This window comes from Apteryx mantelli, chromosome 15 (assembly GCF_036417845.1).
Source record: "Apteryx mantelli isolate bAptMan1 chromosome 15, bAptMan1.hap1, whole genome shotgun sequence".
NCBI classification, from domain to species: Eukaryota; Metazoa; Chordata; class Aves; order Apterygiformes; family Apterygidae; genus Apteryx; species Apteryx mantelli.
The window spans coordinates 26238872-26258533 of record NC_089992.1 but is presented as its reverse complement, the minus strand read 5'-3'; the positions used below and the strand labels follow the sequence as shown (position 1 = coordinate 26258533).

Sequence of the window (19662 nt, the reverse complement as noted above, 5' to 3'; positions counted from 1 at the left end):
AGGTACTTTCTCCTAATTCAGAGAAATGGATTTCACTAAGAGCTCCTGAGCTAGAGAGGACAGAGCAAGTAAGCCCATTGCTTGGAGACACTACAGCATGATGAATGACAATACTACAGCTCTAACAAATCCATTTATCCATTTCAGCTACTTGCTTGTATCTTACACAAAGTGATGAAGCTATTCTCTCCCTTATCTGGTATAATTTCTCATTTAACCTGGCTCATTACACAAAAGGCTCTGCAACCCTTTATAAATGAAAAAATCACATATTAGAATCAGCACCAGAAGGACTAGATGTTACACAATTAGGTCAAACTGGTTTTCAGATTAGGGTGTTAACGCCCTACCTGACCATGCATGTGAAGGGGACAGGGCAATCTCCAAGTACAAAGACACCCCCTATCAGACATTCAAGTTTCCAGTGCAAAATACCATCACTGCAAGGCTCTTCCTTTACCAATATGAGACCTGTATCAACACTATCCATCTCCCATAATTCAGCTATTTTGCTCCAGCTGCTGTGAATGTGTCAAACTGGATTTCAGGGAAGGAAGAAGCATGGAGCATTGCCTTGCAATATGAGTCTTGACCTCCCCAGAGAAAACTGAGCACTACTGCAAGTCCTTCTAGTCTTCACACCTCTTTCTTTGTCCCAGGTGTCTTTAGGCAACTCCTCATAATCTGAGTTGCCAAAGGAAGTTTTGGAAATAAGAAACAGCTCAGTTCCAGATATTACAAATATTATTTGTAAGACAAATACATACAAAACATGCAGTTTTACAGAATAGATTATATACATTTTCAAGCACCAAAATACATCAGAGCTAGTGTCTTATTTAGGTACTGTTGCCTCCACTGTTCTTTCCAGAAGCTCCTGCTTTCTGCAGCCGGCTAGCACTTGGTTGTCGAGGCATCCTCTGGGCAGATCCTTCCCGGCTGCTCCTTTCGGCTAGAACCTGGGTCCCGCTGACCGCAGAACTGGTTTTATTTCTCCCTGAATGAACAAATACACACATTAATTTTGAAATCCCAGCCCCATATGTCAATGACACTGCATCTAAGCTGCAAGTGTTCCTTGAGAACTCATGCAAAAGGCAAAGTTTTATTAGATGTCGCAAATTTATCCAGCATCCAACACAAAGCAAATTTGTGGATTCAGCTCAACAGATATCAGGGCCACGAAGTCAAAACGCATTGCGGTATGAACATTATTAATTGTCATCAATTTTAATCCACAAAGTAACCAGCCACTTTGTTCTTTAAATACAATTGCTTTCATTTTGCACAGGAACACCAGCACTGCAGACAGCAATTCAAGAAGAAAAGGAAGAGCATCTAACACCTCGTAGCTGGGATAAGTGAACTGATGTGCCAGTGTCCACTTCTTTCTGAAGCCTGCAGTCACATCAGAAACCCATCTGTTCAAGTCACTTTTGCAACCTGATGAGCAAGTCTGGGTTTCCTATCATTTTCTGCAGTTTCCCAACAGCTCCAAATCCCATACAGGACCAGCTACTCACAGATTTCCTTACTGTGCTCAGAATGTGATAGAGTTGCCTTTCTGTAGGCACAGCTGACCATCTCTATAATGAAATATGACAGCAGAGAGAAGCAATGGGTAGAGAGGCGCAAACTGGGGGAGGCAAGGGGCATCCACCCATCCTGCCATATTCAGCCTGAAGAGAAAAAGGGACAGAGTAAGCTGTGCTGCAAACAAAAGGTAGGTGGGGAAAACTGAGCAAGAGGTGAAGTGAGCAAGTCTGACTTTTCCTGGCACTGGAGAGAACTACTTCAGATGAAAAATAGCACTTGCTTTGGGAAAGAAAACAGAAATAAAAGGACAAAGAAGCTCGAAGCAGAAAGGTGAAATGGCCACAGCTTTTACAAAAGACAGCAAGTTCCACGAAGAATCACAAAAAAATGAATACCAGTAAGGAGGAAGCAAAACCAGGGATCCAGTAAGTTGTTTTTTCCTGAATATCTGTAGTTACAGGAATGCAATTAAAATGGAGAGTGACACGTTGGTAATTGTATCAGAGCAACTTCCAGAATACCAGTAGCTACTCCACATGGGGGACTCTCCATGGGCCTGGTTTGGAAATCATCGTCTTGGATCATTTGTGCTACTGACAGGACAGCAGACCATAGATATATGTCTGTTTTACTTACCAAACTATCCTCCCTCCTTGAAGCACTGTCTGACAATAGGACTCATGTCAAAACCATAAATTAACACCTTGCAGCACTGGAAAGACACCCTGAGAGCTTCCAAATAAGCATATGTGGCCCGCTTCATATCTGTAACATTTGACAGACTAAGGTGGCAAAAGAAATAAATTCACTTATCCCAGCTAAGTCAGGTGTGCTTAAAGTCTATTATTGTAAACCACACCAGTGATCTGCCAGCAGTTATCAGCCCAAGCCAGCCAGCCAGCCTTGCAATTTTTCTTCTTAGCTCAAGCTCGTAAGCACTTAAGCAATTTTTATTAATGCAAGTGTTGTCCATGAAAAACAAACAAATTGCACAATGGCAATACATGATCTCACACCATTTAAGTGAAAAATTGGCAGGAACAGAGCATTAGAGTTCACCATGATGCTTTTAGCAACCCATTACATCTATATAGGTGAATGACCTCCCCTTCCTTACATGCACATATCCAGTAATAGTACAGGTCCCCAACCTGTGTACAACATGACTCTAACCATGTGCACATACAAAACAACTGTACCATTAAGTGCTACAGGGAGTCAGGCCCTTGATCTTCTGACCTACCTGAAACTACTTGGGAAAAGAGAATCACTTTGTAAAAAGAAGCCATATTCAGATAAAACAAATGCCCTCCACAGTAAGTCACAGTAAAACAAACCAGTCATTTCAACAGCATGAGATCCAACCATGCTTTTGGAAGCATCATATCTAGACCCATGAATCAATCAAGAATAGCTCACAAAATGTGCAAGGACAGGTACAGGTTGTGCATGTCTGCAAGTCTGAGTATCAGAGATATCAGGGTCCACAAGAGCAAAGCACAGAAGTTAAGCTACCACAGCTTTTCTGCAATTCAAGTAGTAGAGACTAGCAAAAGGATTCTACTGATACTTGTCTTGGTGACACGAGATGCCCTTATCTTGGATGTGTCTGGCTGCCACAATACAGTTGCAGGCCAAATAGTTACGGATGCAAACCTAAGAGTCATGTCAAAAGGGAACCGAATCAAGTACCTCCCAGCCCAAAGATGACTCAAAAACCAGCAGTTACATGCAGATCTGCTCAAGCACCTGACAAAGTTTGAAAAGAATGGGTATATGCATGCAAGCAGTGGCGGCAGCATGCCCTTTCTTCCTCTGATTGTTAGTTCTCCCCATCTAAAGTACCAGCACATCTCTTCTCTGGCTACTTGCTGGACACATTAATGCTGATCATCTCTGACAGAACTGAAGACTGAAGAGCTACTGCCACCTCTAGAAGGAGACAGAAGGAGTCTTCACCAGATTCAGAGACTGCAGCCTGCAGATCATATCAGATTTAGAAAAAGCACCCCCACCCCAGACATCCTTGTAGAAGTGGAAATCCTAAGCCCGTCTCTTTCAGCCTCCTTTCTGCTCAACCTACAGCCTTCTCCAGGGGATCCTTTACTGTTTCTGAGCAGTAACAGGAACTGCAGATCCTCCTGCATCTGGAGCATTTTTCTTTTCTCATAGGGTTTAAAAAAAAAAAAAAAAGAGGCCTTCAGCTGCTGATATTATTACTTGGAACACAGTCAGGGAGGCCTGGGATATCAGGACTGCAACAGTTTTGAAACATCTCTCAAAATAAGTATTGGCAGGGCTGAAGGGCTAGAGCAACAGTGAGTTTATTTCAGTTCTCTCACACCCTGCTCCTGTTTGTCTCACAAGAAGTCTTACACTGGGCACAATAAACCAGCTGGCCTTTCTAAAAGGGCAGAGACTCAATTGTAGGCCTGAAAGGAAAATAAATTGCAATAGCAGAAGTCTCTCCTTCTTACAATCACTACGTGTTATCTACAAGGTTTAAAAGACAGACATTTTTAACCACCCATTGAAGATGGCACAGTGATGGGACTCGCTTCAAATTTCCTCACTTCCCAGCCGTGGAAAAATCTCAAACAGCCACAGCTAGATCTCACTTTCAAAAGCAACCCAAAGATGTGATTGTGGCTTGCTATAATCAATGCTTTGCTGGATTCCCAGCTTTGCTCTGCAGAAAGTCTTGCTCACATCCCTATACAAATATCATAAGCAGTCCTCTTCTGCAACACAAACTGGTAGGCTCTCAGGTTTCCAAAGCTGCTGAGATATTCTTAACAGCTAATACACACAAGTATGACACGTCAGGCTCCTCCCAGAGCTAAACACAACCCTTGCTAAAGCAGCTTCCCTGAGAGGACCCAGTAAGAAGGCCTGTTAAGAATGGCAGAACATGTCTCACCAAATCCAGCTGAACAGTTTTCAAACACAGGAAGAGGCAAAATAGGGGGATGGTTTTTAAATGCACCGTCCAAAGCAGTTAACTAAGACCTTAACTATGCACTAAGGCAAAGTATGTGCGTTTTCTTTTACATGCACTTATCTGAAGAAAAGAATTTGAAGAAAGAAGAGAACACAAAAGAGTTGAGACCTACACAGGCCCGTAAGTCACCTGCAGAAAACTTTTATCCTCCTTTATTCTCAAACATCCTGTTTACTTAAAAAAGGTTATGTATTCAACTACATCACTAGAAGAGATTACAGAAGAAGAGTAAGTTAACAAAATAACTCTCAGATCCTTTTCAGCACACTGACAAGCCTCCTTAGTTGCTCAAGCAACTCAGTTTAACACATGCAGTAAGAATCCCCTAAATTTCAGACATCTGAAGGTGGGTTAAGGTATGAAGCAACTCCCCAGGTCCGAGAGCAGAGGTCTGCCTTAGTCTGATGAATACAACATCCCTTTTCCAAGCAGACTCTCTAAAAAGCTCTGAAACGGTACTTCCTCCATTTCTATCTGCATGATGAATTTCTCCCTTACCACTCTAGTATCTATGTTACCTTGGGAGGCTACCAACTTAACCACCCAAACAGTACCTGGTTTACCTTAGAAAAGGTTTTCATCCATATCTCCCACTCTTGAGACGGCTCCCTTTGACACTGCTCAGCTGAGCCACTGGAGATCATTGCCCATCTACTAATCAACATAAAACCACCAGTCTTTTTCTACAAATCTACCCCAGACTCATGTGCTGTTTGTTTCTCATTTGATTGGTTTTCCTCCCCACACCTGGGATAACCTAATTTCTTCCTCCTCCTCCTCCTCTCTTGCATGTAGATTACATAGAAAGATGGAGATGTTCCTCATCTTTCTCAGGGAGCTTTTCTCAGTCTGTTTTCCTGGCTCCTACTGTGGCTACATTCCATTACACACAAGATTTTCTGGATTTTTTTTGGACAGAGAGAGAGAGAGAGAAAGAAAATTAGTTGCTGCTCATGATGTACTCACATCTCATTACTTTTCCACAAAGCCATGCATGACAAGCCTGGCATTTAGAGTACTCCTCTAAATCCCATCTCTCTGTTAGTTTTTGGAGTCTTGCCTCATAGAGCAAGAGAGAAGAAAAAAAAGAAAAAAAAAGAAAAGAAAAAAAGCTTGAAAATAATCCTGAAAAAGATATTAAAAATGATCCCAGTGTAGTGTTTAGCTAACTCCCAGTACAGCAGGGAATTAGCTCAAATACCCAGCACAGAGAAAGCCTTACAGCCTCATGTAAAACTGAAAACCTTCTGTGCCAAAACTGTGACTGAGGACAGACACATCCATACTGACCAGAGATTGCCAACTGTCTCTGCTATCTTTTCCATGTTGACAACATTGTCAGTTCCAGAAAATTCCTGGTTTTAGCCATCCACCCATGTCCATCATACCTAGAGTATATGTAAAAACGTTACACAGTGCAGCCCAGGCTACTCAGGGGACCCCAATACTTTCAGGGAATACAGTTTTAGACTGGCTCTCCTACTGAATTGTGGCCTAGCTTCTTCAGCAGACATAGCCGCAATACTTGTGACCAAATTATTTGGCAAGTTTATATATCAGACTCCTACTATATATGTAGCACTGCAAAGAATATAGCACACTTAAAAGAACAGAAGAATGGAAGAAGCCTGTACATCCCAGATTAGGCAATTATCTTTCCTTAAGAGTTACTGAAATGGGAAGGAGTCTTTAACAGATTCCTCCCCAAAATACAGTAGTGCAGACTGAGTCACAGCATCCAGTATAGCTCTTTCCATCCAAAAAGTTAAAGATTCACTAAAAGACAAGTATATCTAGACTTCAGCTTTCAAAGTGCATTACTTGGAGCAAAATATATTTTCAGGGGAACAACGAAGCCACCTATTCTTTTAGGACTAGGTCCATGAAAGGTTTCAGTGCTCCAGCCCAAACTTTTTGCATGTTTGTTCTGGCGTGCACACATACACACACACCTCCTGGGAGGGGAAAGAAGCTAGAATTTTTAACTAAGGGGCCTAAAACCATCCAACAAAGTATGGCACAGCTTACTGAGAAAGTTTTCAAATTTAGTCAGTTACAAAACAACCGATATCAACATCTGAAATCCAGACAACACTATTTTGTAACCCTTGTCCCACAAGATGAACAAGGTGGTCTACTTATCTTCTATAAACTGAAGCTATTCAGTTGCTGATAGAATACCGAAATGCCTACAATCCAAAAAAGTAAAAACAAAAAGTACATGCTGGAATGGGACCTCGGGGGGAAAAAAAAAGATACAGCAACTCCACAGCAGTAAAGTGCCAAAAACAAAACTTCTTGCCCTGTAGAATTATCACATTCACCACACTTCACAAAATAAGAATAGAGGCCTCTAATTCCAAAGAGCTTAAATTGCACTGTTTTGGTAGAAAGCATTACAAGAGAGAGGTGTGAGAGTTACAAGTTAAAGATCTGTTTTGGAGTGCAACCTGACTGCTCTTTAACGAATGTAAGTCAAAGGAAATCCAGCTATTGGAATGGTACTGATGAAGTGCTGGAAAACTTGAGTGAGTGAAGCCACTACATGAGAAAATCATGATCAGAAGTACATTAGTCCTTTGATCAGTCCTCCGGATTATCTATAGGACGTCCTACAGAATTTTTCAAGGAAGATATGCATCAAATGTTTGAATACAGTATTTGCAGGTACATAGCATGAATTAAGAATGTGTTGCTAATGGTTAAACCTCCTGGATATATTTAACCTAAAAATAACAATATACCATATATCCAAAGCACAATAGCCAGCATAACCAATATGAAAATACACTGTATAGTGAATACAAAAGAGATTAAGTGCATTTAAAGGGAAGTCCTTAGTATCTGTGGGGGCATTCCCTGCATCATGTCTGAGCTCCACACAGCATTATCCTTGCCAACTGCTATATCTCCTTAATAGAGAAGCCTGCATTACAAATCCAGCATCAAGATGAATCCTGAGATAATGCAAGGCTGGATAAGTAGAAGGTGGGTACAAAAAGACTGCAGTGCAGCTAGCATGGCCAGCCAGCTATACCCCAGAGCAGTAATAGTTACTTGGGGTCCTTGCAGTAGTACCTGTCACCATGAAATGCTGACCACAGCTGAAGGCAGACAACATAGAGAAAGCGCAAGAAATAAAAAGTGGGACAAAGGATGAATAGAGATGGTGGTAAAATACAAGGACGGCAGGTAGAACAGATAAAGAGGACAAAGCTGGCAACAAACAACGGAGTAGGTAGAGGGATATTTAGGAAATAATTGAATATCGATGCTCAGAAGAGAACTCGATCACCATATCTTAAATATTTACACAAGAAAGTACTTACAAATGCAGAGGCAGAAAAAGAACTTATGAATCTCAGAAGCACAATTTTACATTCAGACAAGGAAAACTCACCCACCAAACCCTTCACTGAGCCCACAGCTGGGGGTGGACTCCGTGGCATTTCAAACAGGCACCCAAGCATGACATAGAATTTCATGGGGAAGGAAAGTGCTCTGATCTCTGCTGTGCAGAGCAGACTAGAAGGCTGCAATGGTCCATGGTAGCCTTAAAATTAATAAGTCAAGTGAGAAACCCGAAATGGGGACAGGATTCTGAAAAGCAAGGTCACATCAGCAACTCATGGGGTATAAAGAGGTAGCTGGGGAGGAAGCTCTGGGAAATAAAGTTATGGAATACACATGGGATGGGGAAGAAGGGAAACGTGAAGAAAAGAATAGTGGAAGTGCGGAGGGCAAGAGGAGCATGACAGGGCATTCATTAGCCTGGAAAGAAAGGGCAAGGCTTTGGCACATGCAGTAGAAGTAGAAAACTGCAGGGGAAGCACCAGCAGCTTGTTGGTGGGCTGACAGGAAACCATGGGTAGGAAAATGGCATATTTAACAGCCATAAACTATATGCAGGCATACCTCGTTTTACCGCACTTCACAGATACTGTGTTCCCCCCCCCCCCGAATTGAAGGTTTGTGGCAACCCTGCATCAAGCAAGCCTTTTGGCACCATTTTTCCAACAGCATGTGCTCACTTCCTGCCTCTGTGTCACATTTTGGTAATTCTCACAATATTTCAAACTTTTTCATCATTATTATATCTGTTAGGGTGATCTGCAATCTTTGATATTACTATTGCAATTGTTTTGGGGCATGACGAACCGCGCCCATATAAGACAGCAAACTTAATAAATGTTGTGTGTGTTCTGACTGCTCCACTAACTGGCCTTTCCCATCTCTCTTCCTCTCCTCAGGCCTCCCTACTCCCTGAGGCACAACAATATTAAAATTAGGCCAATTAATAACCCTACAACAGCCTCTAAGTGTTCAAGTGAAAGGAAGCACCGCACATGTCTCACTTTAAATCAAAAGCTAGAAATGATGAAGCTTAGCGAGGAAGGCATGCCGAAAGCTGAGAGGCGCCAAAAACTAGGCCTCTTGCGCCAAGCAGTTAGCCAAGTTGTGAATGCAAAGGAAAAGGTCTTGAAGGAAATTCAAAGCGCTACCCCAGTGAAGACACGAATGATAAGAAAGCAAAACAGCCTTATTGCTGATACGGAGAAAGTTTTAGTGGTCTGGATAGAAGAGCAAACCAGCCACAACATTCCCTTAAGCCAAAGTCTAATCCAGAGCAAGGCCCTAACTCTCTTCAATTCTATTAAGGCTGAGAGAGGTGAGGAAGCTGCAAAAGAAAAGTTTGAAGCTGGCAGAGGTTGGTTCATGAGGTTTAGGGAAAGAAGCCATCTCCATAACACAAAAGCGCATGGTGAAGCAATAAGTGCTGATGCAGAAGCTGCAGCAATTTATCCAGAAGATCTAGCTAAGAGAACTGATGAAGGTGGCTACACTAAACAACAGATTTTCAATGCAGACAAAACAGCCTTATATTGGAAGAAGATGCCATCTAGGACTTTCACAGCTAGAGAGAAGTCAGTGGCTGGCTTCAAAGGACAGGCCGACTCTCTTATTAGGGGCTAATGCAGCTGGTGACTTTAAGTTGAAGCCAATGCTCATTTACCATGCCGAAAATCCTAGGGCCCTTAAAAATTATGCTAAATCTACTCTGCCTATGCTCTATAAATAGAGCAAAGCCTGGATAACAGCACATCTGTTTACAACATGGTTTACTGACTATTTTAAGCCCACTGTTGAGACCTACTGCTCAGAAGAAAAGAGATTCCTTTCAAAATATTAGTGCTTATTGACAATGCACCTGGTCATGCAAGAGCTCTGATGGAGATGTACAATGGGATTAATGTTGTTTTCATGCCTGCTAATACAACATCCATTCTGCAGCCCATAGATCAAGGAGTAACTTTGACTTTCAAGTCTTATTATTTAAGAAATACATTTCATAAGGCTAGAGCTGCCATAGAGAGCGATTCCTCTGATGGATGTGGGCAAAGTAAATTGAAAACCTTCTGAAAAGGATTCACCATTCTAGACGCCATTAAGAACATTCGTGATTCACAGGAGGCAGTCAAAATATCAACATTAACAGGAGTAACTTTGACTTTCAAGTCTTATTATTTAAGAAATACATTTCATAAGGCTAGAGCTGCCATAGAGAGCGATTCCTCTGATGGATGTGGGCAAAGTAAATTGAAAACCTTCTGAAAAGGATTCACCATTCTAGACGCCATTAAGAACATTCGTGATTCACAGGAGGCAGTCAAAATATCAACATTAACAGGAGTTTGGAAGAAGTTCATTCCAACCCTCATGAATGACTTTGAGGGGTTCAAGACTTCAGCACAGGAGGAAGTAACTGCAGAGGTGGTGGAAATAGCAAGAAAACTAGAATTAGAAGTAAAGCCTGATGATGTGACTGAATTGCTGCAATCTCATGATAAAACTTTAGCAGATGAGGAGTTGCTTCTTAAGGATGAAGAAAGTGGTTTCTTGAGATGGAATCTACTCCTGGTGAAGACGCTGTGAACATTGTTGAAATGATAACAAAGGATTTAGAATACTGCATAAACTTAGTTGATAAAGCAGCGGCAGGGTTTGAGAGGATTGACTCCAATTTTGAAAGAAGTTCTATTGTGGGTAAAATCCTATCAAACAGCATTGCATGCTACAGAGAAATCCTTGGCGAAAGGAAGAGTCAGTTGATACGGCAAACTTCACTGCTGTCTTATTTTAAGAAACTGCCACAGCCACCCCAACCTTCAGCAACCACCACCCTGATCAGTCAGCAGCCATCAACATCGAGGCAAGACCCTCCATCAGCAAAAAGATTACGACTCGCTGAAGGCTCAGATGACGGTTAGCATTTTTTAGCAATAAAGTATTTTTAAATTAAGGTATGTACATTGGTTTTTTAGACATAATGCTATTGCATACTTAATAGACTACAGTACGATGTAAACATAACTTTTATATCCACTGGAAAACCAAAAAATTCATGTGACTCACTTTATTTTGATATTTGCTTTATTGCAGTGGTCTGGAACTGAACCCGCAATATCTCCGAGGTATGCCTGTACATAGTAGTCTAGACTAAAACCAGCACCACTGTCCCAAGGGGTTCACGCACCTCTCCCTCACATCCACAGAAGGAAGTTGCCAAAAGGATATACTTTGCCTTTAAAAATCAACTCTTTTCCTCTCAAATCAATTACTGGTGATGAACAGTTTGTGCACAGCTTACATGCAGTTGTTTCTAGCTATATACGCCACATGGATGCTCTAATGCTCAAAACCAGCTAATTTTGAGCCAGTTATCAGAAATTCAGTCACCAGCGAACACTGCTGCAGGCTGAACACCATGGTTATATTCTCTGGGAAAACAGAGAACAAAGCCATTCAAATTAGATTCCCTGCTTCTTAAGAGCTTTAGTTTTAAAAAGCCGAAATAACTGTACTTTTTTTTTTTGGGGGGGGGGGGGGGGGAGAGGGGAAAAGAAGGGTGACTTTGGGTTTGTTTGGGGTTTTTTTTCCTCATATTGTTGACCAGAAATGCTGTAACAGTCATTAACTGCTTCAAACAAACCTCCCTGCATCACAATGAGTTCAGAAGCCTAAACTGGTATCTCGTTGTTACTGACAGAACTTGAGCGAAGCAGTCTTGTTGGCTAATCTTTAGGACAAACTTGGATTCCTTCAGCCATTTGTCTGTCTTCTGACAAAGGAAGAAACATAGGAGAAAGAGCAGATATGCAGAGCTGAAGGACACTGTGCAAAGCAGGCAGGCAAGCTTATATAGGGCAATCACTGTTCTTTGTCTTCATGCAGCGAGTTCTGGCTTTATCAGCAAACAAGTCCTGGTTACACAGAGGCAGCATCTCCCATCTCCAAATGCCTGGTCCCATGCAGAAGTGGCACCATCCTCTTCTTAAACAGAAGAGGCATCTTCCAACAAGAGGTGGCAGGGCCAATAGCAGATACAGCTTTGGTTCCCCTTCTCTGCAGCAGGTCCTAGAGGGAAAGGAGGCAAGGCAAAGCGAACACTCCTGCAGAACAGATCCAGCCCAGAAGACAGCCCCAGTCAGCCTATTAACACTTAGTCTCCAACTCCTGAACTGAGGCACTGATAACGGACTTGAACTGTGCGCAGAACTAGAAAGTTCAGTGAAAGAGGAGTAAACCTAAACTGATTCTTTCTCCTCCTCTTCAATTTGAGCTAACTGGGTATTTCCCCAATTTAACAGGAGAAACTTACTCTGTTGAAGATATGCCGATTTAATGGGATCTTTACATCAGCTACACAATTTCCCCCAAGGGCTCTAGTAAAACAAGCTGCTGTCTTGAGGTACAGATAGTGCAAATCCTAGTTGAGCCTCAGGTGGTCCAGTAAAGCACAGATACGGCTGGTACTGATGATCCAGTTCTGCTTTACATCATCATTACCAGCTCACGAATTGGGAGATCTCTCAGGAAGTTTGTTTTCATGATTTTCAACCAGCAATCCTACACATCTTCCCTTGGACATGCCAGGCACATCCCTCCAAGCACCAACACTGCACTGTGCTGCCAGATACAAGCTAGCCAAAAGCTGTACAGCTGCAATTAAAGTGGCACAACTTGTTAGCTTGCACTTGATGCCCATTTTAGGTCAGACTGGGCACTATGCTAATATACCCATTTCTTTAACTAATTCAGCAAAAGCAGGCACGAGACTCCCCACCAGCCCAGAGGCTATAGAGATACATCCTCACAAGCTGATCCAGAGAAAGTGAGTGCTCTTCTTGATGCTAGCGAGAGCTGACTGGCACTCCTTACACTCACAGAGAGGAGAGTACAGGACTAAGATTGTGATAAACCACTGCTGGGCATATGTTCCGCCCAAAGAATTTTCTGAGAGAGTTGGGTTTTCAATAATGATTGCATTCACATAAAGATCAGCTGCTGTTTAACTTCAGTGGGCCCCAGATGACAGCAAAGTCACTTGAGCTGATTGAATGAAAACTTCTCTTTTTAGTTCCTAAGTGAGATGCTGCTCTAACATAGCAGAAGCTTCCAGAAAACAAGAAAACCGACACAACTGGGAAGACCAAACCTTCTAGCAAGACCAGGCAAGTGCTGCCTATCAGAATTTGGTTAGGATTTAACCTGATGACAGAGAGGAGGCCAGCACGCATCTCTATCACCAGTACTAAGCACCACCCTGCAAAAAAATGGAGATCTAAGTTCAACATTCACTGCAGACATACAGTAAAACATTAAAACTGTGGCTTGACAGGCAAGATCCTCCCGTAAGCCTGGATGGTCCACTCAGCAATCGCAGTGCATCAACTAGCCCTGAAGGTACTTCAGGCACACTTCAGCCTTGTGAAATAAAGCAGCAATGAGAGACACAGAAGGCCAGACTAATACTGTGAACATTTAGTACAAGCAAAATAGTACTAATGCTATCTTTCTCTGAGCTTCACTACATACCTCCGTTGGTTCAGCTGACAACTGAATTAAGCCCCCAAAACAGCATAACAATTCCTGGAAACTCAGCCTTTCTAAGGTACTTGTACCAATGCAAGCCAGTAGAAGGCAACTGCTCAGGGCAGGGCAGCTCTAGCAAAAGGTTTCTGGATTTTCCTCTTGAGAAATGTAACGATGGTTATCAAACAAGCGGCCATCTGGCAATTTCAAATCTGAGTCAGCCTACCAGCAGCCAAAACTGGAATCACAGCAGCAGCCCAGTGCTAGAAAAATCTCATTTTGACAGGAAGTGCTACACAACCAGCATACGTGAGGGAACAAGAGCTACTCCAGATTAGAAAACAGACAGGAACAAAAACCTTACCAAAGTTCGTTCACAGTTTTTGAGTGTCCCACCACGCCTGAAGCATCAAGAGAGAAGAAAAAGCAAAATTTAACAGCATCTTCTGTTCAAAACTCCTGTTTTCTTTTGAGGACATTTCCTCTCAATGTACTACAGGAGCAGCATGTTGCTTGTTACTTAAAATGTGCAAGTGCTGTATCTCTTTCTTAGCTCAGGAAAATAGTCAGCCAGGTGTCTTCTTTTTCCCCCGTACATCTTTAGAGTCACTTCTTAATCATACGTCTGGCTGTTCTCTTTACCACAAATGACCTCTCATCAGGGAATTCTTAACCCAAAGCACCTCTTTCACTCAGCAAGAAAGAAGAAACTGTTCAAGGTGAAGTGCAAGACACTATCGGCACACTCTACACCTAATTTCCGTTAAAGCGTTAGCAGATTTCCCAAGTCCCTGTACAGCCACCCTCAGCCGCTCAGTGAGGTGAATCTCACCCATTTACTGTGTGGGAATCTCCACCAGGGCTAGCAGGCTCCATTACTGTAAAGGCGCCTTGGATCATGGTATAAGTCATCTCATTCTAAAACCCTGTACGTGGTCAAATGAATCATGCTTTGAACTTCACTATCTATAGGACTCACCATCAGATATAAAAGCTTACAAGCACAGGCAGTTGCCATACAGAGGAAACGCTCCCCATCACCAAGCCAGTCCAGGCAATGGGACTAGACTAAGTGCTAGTATGCTAGCGTGACAAGTAAAGCTTACTGTTTTTCCCCAGTTGTGTGCTGGCAAAGCTTCCCCCCATCCCCCACTTGTCTCATGCTGTCAGCACAGTCCTGGCTGACCAAAGTTTACTTTTTCAGTTTTGTGACAAAATTCTTTGTGGATAGAAGAACAAAACAACAATAAAACTCAACTTGACCTCATTCATTTCAATGCTCCCACTGGTTGAACAAGCATTCCCACATTACTGGTATAGCAGTGTCAAGATGTGCAGAAAACGTGTTGTTAGGCATGCAATTTCGTTCTCTGCAACCACAAACAATGACCACAAGATCTGATTGCTTTGACTATTATGCCTTTTTACTATATTTTTAAGCAGAAGAGAAATGAGAAGCCCTTTACGGTGAATTTAAGCTTAGTGACAACGGGTGTATTTTAATTACCTCTTTTAAACCTTTTAGACGTAATCCACAGATATCCAGAAGTTGCAGGCTACCAGCCAAAAGTCACTTCAGGAAGATTCAGAGAACAAGTAAAAGGTTTATTAGAACTGGACTGGGAAAAAAAATGGCACAACTTCAGGGCTAAATTGGCTACTGTCCACTGAGGTTAGAGGACTAAAGAAAAAATATTCAAAAGCAGTCGCTATTTTAGCTGCCAGCTCCACAGAGCTTTCCAATACCATTTCATCCAAGGTGCACTGAGCGCTTTAGAGCAACAGGCAGAAAATGGAAAAAGACCCTGAGTGCTCATGTTCCCACTAAATACCATTCATCCAGACACAGTAATCCACTGGAAGAGCAGTAAGATGAGCAGCCGAAGCTACCACGCTACCTGCAGATGGAGCGGACGAAGCATCACAATTCCCCTTACTTTTAGTGATTCCTGACATCTCAGAAACTTTATTTTCTTAAGTTAGATACAACTGAAGCAGCATTAGCTAATATTAGATATTAAAGGGGGGTTTTTTGTTTTGTTTTTTAAAGACTCGAAAGGCAGAGCCAGGGGTTTAACACATCCAGGTACAAAACCTAACAGCAGTGATTTTAAGAACCTCCTTTTCCTGACAGATCGCATCACACGGGTTCCTCCACAAGCTACTACCTGTGCTGCCTTAAGAAAAAAGGGAAAACAACAAAAAAAGGGGGGGGGGGAAGAGGTAACGCCCACAAAGCAGCTGACCCGCAGCAGTTTCAAACCCTGGCGGGGAGCAACGCGTTCTCCAGGGTAACCTCGCTGAAACACGAGCTGAACCTGACCACTTCCTCCGGGCCACCGGCAGGTGCCGGGGCGGGCGGCCTCGCCGGCGGCTCACACGGAGCGGGCCCCGCGCTCACCACCGCCCCCCGCCGCCGACCGCGGAGGGGGCCCCCGGGCGCCGCCGGCGGCCCAGCGCCCCCCGAGCGCCCGCAGGCCCTGCCGCCCGGGCCGCGGCCCCCTCCCCGCAGCGCCCCCGGCCCCCAGCCCCGGCCCGCCCACGCGTGCCCCCGGCGCCGCCGCGGCCTGCGCCAAGCCCGGAGTGCAGCGAGCACCGCGACCGGCGGGAGGAGCGGACAGGCAGCGGGGAAGCGGGCAGGACGCGGGGGGACCTTGCGAGAGAGGCGGGCGGCCGTCGGCGGGGCTGCAGACCACCAGCTTCGCGCCGCCGAGCCGCGGAGGCCGCAGGGCGGAGGCGAAGGCGAGCGGCGCGGGGATTTTACTGTCCGCGGGGGCCTCTGGGGCAAAGAGAGACACAGACACGTTAGGGCCCGCCCGCGCCGCCGGCCCCGCCCGGGCCCCCCGCCCGCCGCCGCCTACCTCGCGTGTCGGCGGGGAGCGGCGCCGGCGCCGCGGCGGGGCCGCCCTCCGCGCCCGCCGGCAGCCGCTGCCCGGCGCACATGGACTTGAGCATCTGGAAGACGGCGAGCGGCGCCACGTTCATGCGCAGCAGGTCCAGCAGCACCCTGCGGGGACACGGCGCTGAGCGGCGGGCGCCGGGGCGCCGCCGGAGTCGCCGCTCGCCCGCCCGCCCCGCCGCTCACTTGAACACCTCCGGGTCCAGCCCACTACCCGCCGCCTGCGCCAGATCGAACAGCTCCGCCTCCTCCGCGCTTAGGAGCTTCCGCCGCGGCCGCGCCGCCGCCGCCGTCGCCGTCGCCGCCTTCCCCAGCGCCCCGTCTAGAGCCGCGCCCGACATCGCCACCCCCGAAATGGCGGCCATGCTACCCCGCGCTGCCTTATCCCCGCCCCCGCAGAGCTCGCCCCGCCCCACAGCTCCAGCCCCGCCCCGCCTCGCACCCTGACCCCGTCCCCCAACAGCCTGCGCTCCGGCCCCGCCCCTCGCGGAGCTCGCCCCGGCCCCCGCTCTGGGCCTGCCGTCTGCGTGCTCCTCCCCCGCCCTGGGCGCGCGGAAGCCGGGTGGGGGCCGACACACAGACCCCTACACAGCCTCCCTTACGGCTCCGCACGCGGCCCCACGCTGCCCCACACATGGCTCCGCACAGGCCCCATGCAGCCCCACGCAGCCCCTGCTCAGCCCCACATGGCACCCACATGGCCACCTCAGCCCCACACAACACTACTTGAGTCCCACAGGCCCCCCCCAAAGTCCCTTCACAGCCCCCACTCAGTCCCCCTCAGTGCTCCCACACAGATCCCGCTCAGCCCCTACACAGCCCCCACTTGTCTCCCACACACCCTCCATCAGGCCCCACACACCCCCACATGGCCCCTGCACAGCCCCCTCACACCCCAGCCCCAGGCCATGCTCCCAGGGCCTCTGGGCAGGCCCAGGGCAGGCCAGTCCTGCTCCCCTCCATGCCCTGCCCCATGCCCCCGCGTGGCCCCCCATGCCATGCTGGCAGGCTGCAGCAGGGTGCGAAGGGATGTGGTTAGGTGCATCCCCTGTCCCAGTGGTGCTTTGCCAAGCGCCTGGGGAGGCAGTGCCCTGGGGGCAGCCTGTGCTCCCAGATCCCAAAGCAGGGACAGTCATCACCATGCTCACTAAAGGCACCCCACGCTGGGGCGGCTGGACCTGGCGTGACACCCAGGGACAATACGGAGGGCCATGGGGTTCACATCCTGCTGATGTCTGCCTCCTCAGGTACCTGTAGCTATGACAGTGGCAACACCGGGGCAGCCCATCCAGAAAAAAGCATATCTCAAATCAGGATCTGTAGTTACTCTTGTCAAACATATCTTTTAATTTATTGCAAATAACGCAGGTGTTCAGTCAGCCTGATATACACATATCGGTGTTTTAGGGGGTGCTGAATATTGTAATGCTCTCAGGAAGGAAATAAGGAAACTCATGGAAATAGAGCAAACTGTAAGGTTTGCAAAATCATATGGACTTGAACATCTGGAGCAAAACTAACTCAAGAGGTGTTTCGTAATAGTCATGGAATAATACAAGTTAAAATCTTACTAGCTTCAACATACACCTTTGCTAAGCTGACTTGGGGCTTCCGTAAAGAAATATATAAAGAATATAAAGATGTATAACCTAGACCAGGCTTCAGACAGACTGCAGGCTAGGAGGAGGATATGTCTACTCCCAAATTGCTAAAAATGGTGTAATTTCCCTTTTTGTCACATGCATTTCACTAACAGGTTCTGCTTCTGGACAAGTTACATCTTTTTACGCTTTATTAACTCATGACATTTGCATTAAATTAGCTGTGCATCTCCATGCTTTGCTGTTGTGTGCCTTCATCTCATGATTGTGTGCCTGAATATTTTTAATGGCATTGCGCATGTTTACCAGGTATCACATAGATATTTTTCCAATTGTCAGCAGTCAGGACCTGGCAGGTGCTCCAAGAGCAAGCAAAGGAAGCTCCATGCTAAGGCAGTTCTCAGAATCTCCTTTTGACCAGCTGTTGCACACTCCAGCTGAGACCCTACGTGCCGGCATGCAGCCCCAGGTGTCAAAGTTGTGCAGAACAAGCTGAGCAGCTCCAACAGTTTGTTGCTGTCAAAAGAGCGCATCTCAGTGCCACTCCTTATTTGTTGCAGAGCTAGAACTAGATCGGGAGGGATGGGTACGAAAGCAGAGCCTGAGACAGTACAGAAACCACCAAGACCTTGTTGGGCCTGATTTTGGCTAAGCTCCTCCAGTCCTTTCACCAAAGTCCAGTAGATGGCAACAACATTTCACAAATGCTTTGATATTTGTCTTAATCCTTTACTGTTTTGTTCATCACTGGAATCCTTGCCAAACAATTTCTTTCAGTATTTCAAAGTCAGCCCAAAACTGACTGGCCGCAGCATGCAGTACTTGCTCCCTCCCGAGTTTGTCATGCAGTGTGGGTTCAGGCTCATGGGACTGCTTCATGGGTCACCTGGACATGCTGCAGAGCATGCAGAGCCTGCGCCATCTTTACTTGCACGCCTGTACCTATTTTCTTTGCCCCCAAACCTCATGGAGGGGAGCATATTTCATCTAGGTTGAGTAGATATCTTTCTCCCATACCTCATGAGGAAGAAGTCATCTGGACACCAACTCTTCATTCAACCTCTCACAGTCCACCCTTTGGGCAATCTGGCTACCCTCAGCCCGCAGAAACAGGTCCTCACCAAGAGGTACATAGAGGGAGGGGGACTCTGAGCAAAGCCTTTAGGATTCCCCTTTGTTTTTGCCTTACCTCACAGAGCATCCACCTCCCCTGGCTTCTTGTGAGCTGAAACAAAACACACACACAGATGCACCCCTCCAGCCCTCCCAGCATTGCTTCCCCATGGCTCCCCTCACTGCATCTCCCTGGTCCCCATCAGCACAGAAGCTCTTCTCTGACCATGGAGACAAAGAGACTGAGATCTTCTCAGCTCTCATCCCTCACACCTGCAACCATGGTATCTGCCCAACCCAATGCTCCAAGCTCCATCCCTGTCCTTGAGGTCACCAGTCCCCTTCTCTTTCCACCACGTGTAGACCCCAGTCAGGGGATTACACCCAAGAGCTTTCAGCTGGGAAAGAGGTAACAACACTGGGGAGAAGAACAGGTCACAGCAGCACACATCCTTTGAACCCAAACCTACCACAGGCTCACTCCTCAACCATCAGACCACCTCTTTCCTTAACACCTGATGCATACGACAATTGCTGTTATTTTTCAGCAACTGGTGCTGCCGTGCCTTCAAGTACAGCCTATCGGCAGACATGACCTTCACAGTGGCCTTGGGAGACCGTGGCATACCCAGCAGAAA

The 19662-nt window shown here is 46.0% G+C and overlaps 2 protein-coding genes across 5 annotated transcripts in view; one reads left to right on the top strand and one right to left on the bottom strand.

Annotated features, from left to right (window-relative positions):
• Nucleotides 1-8504, top strand: part of LOC106487982 (olfactory receptor 10A7-like) — a 33593-nt gene extending 25089 nt beyond the window's left edge. The window contains exon 3 of the transcript XR_010885685.1: nucleotides 1292-8504. The gene's annotated coding sequence lies outside the window, so the exon portion shown is untranslated. The remainder of the gene's footprint in view (nucleotides 1-1291) is intronic.
• On the bottom strand, nucleotides 727-16694 carry LOC136993404 (mitotic-spindle organizing protein 2B-like). 4 transcript variants are annotated; one of them, XM_067305318.1, is made up of 5 exons: nucleotides 16497-16694; nucleotides 16273-16418; nucleotides 16065-16190; nucleotides 14919-14984; nucleotides 914-997 (listed from the first exon to the last, which is right to left on the bottom strand). In XM_067305318.1, exons 1-4 carry the CDS (start codon nucleotides 16673-16675, stop codon nucleotides 14968-14970), a joined length of 468 nt encoding a protein of 155 aa, XP_067161419.1. In that variant the 5' UTR covers nucleotides 16676-16694; the 3' UTR covers nucleotides 914-997; nucleotides 14919-14967. The 4 variants fall into 4 exon arrangements, with proteins under 4 accessions (XP_067161417.1, XP_067161418.1, XP_067161419.1 ...); XM_067305319.1 differs by lacking the exon at nucleotides 914-997 and adding an exon at nucleotides 11882-11953; XM_067305316.1 differs by lacking the exon at nucleotides 14919-14984 and having other exon boundaries at nucleotides 727-997.
• Between the last annotated feature and the right edge of the window lie 2968 nt (nucleotides 16695-19662).

Bases quoted from the DNA above. Each gene is read 5' to 3' on its own strand.
- LOC136993404 (XM_067305316.1), bottom strand. From the start codon at position 16,675: ATGGCCGCCATTTCGGGGGTGGCGATGTCGGGCGCGGCTCTAGACGGG. The intron at 16,419-16,496 runs GTGAGCGGCGGG...GTGTCCCCGCAG, and splicing joins CTGGACCCGGAGGTGTTCAA to GGTGCTGCTGGACCTGCTGC. The intron at 998-16,064 runs GTCCCCCCGCGT...TTGTTCATTCAG, and splicing joins CCGCCCGCCTCTCTCGCAAG to GGAGAAATAAAACCAGTTCT.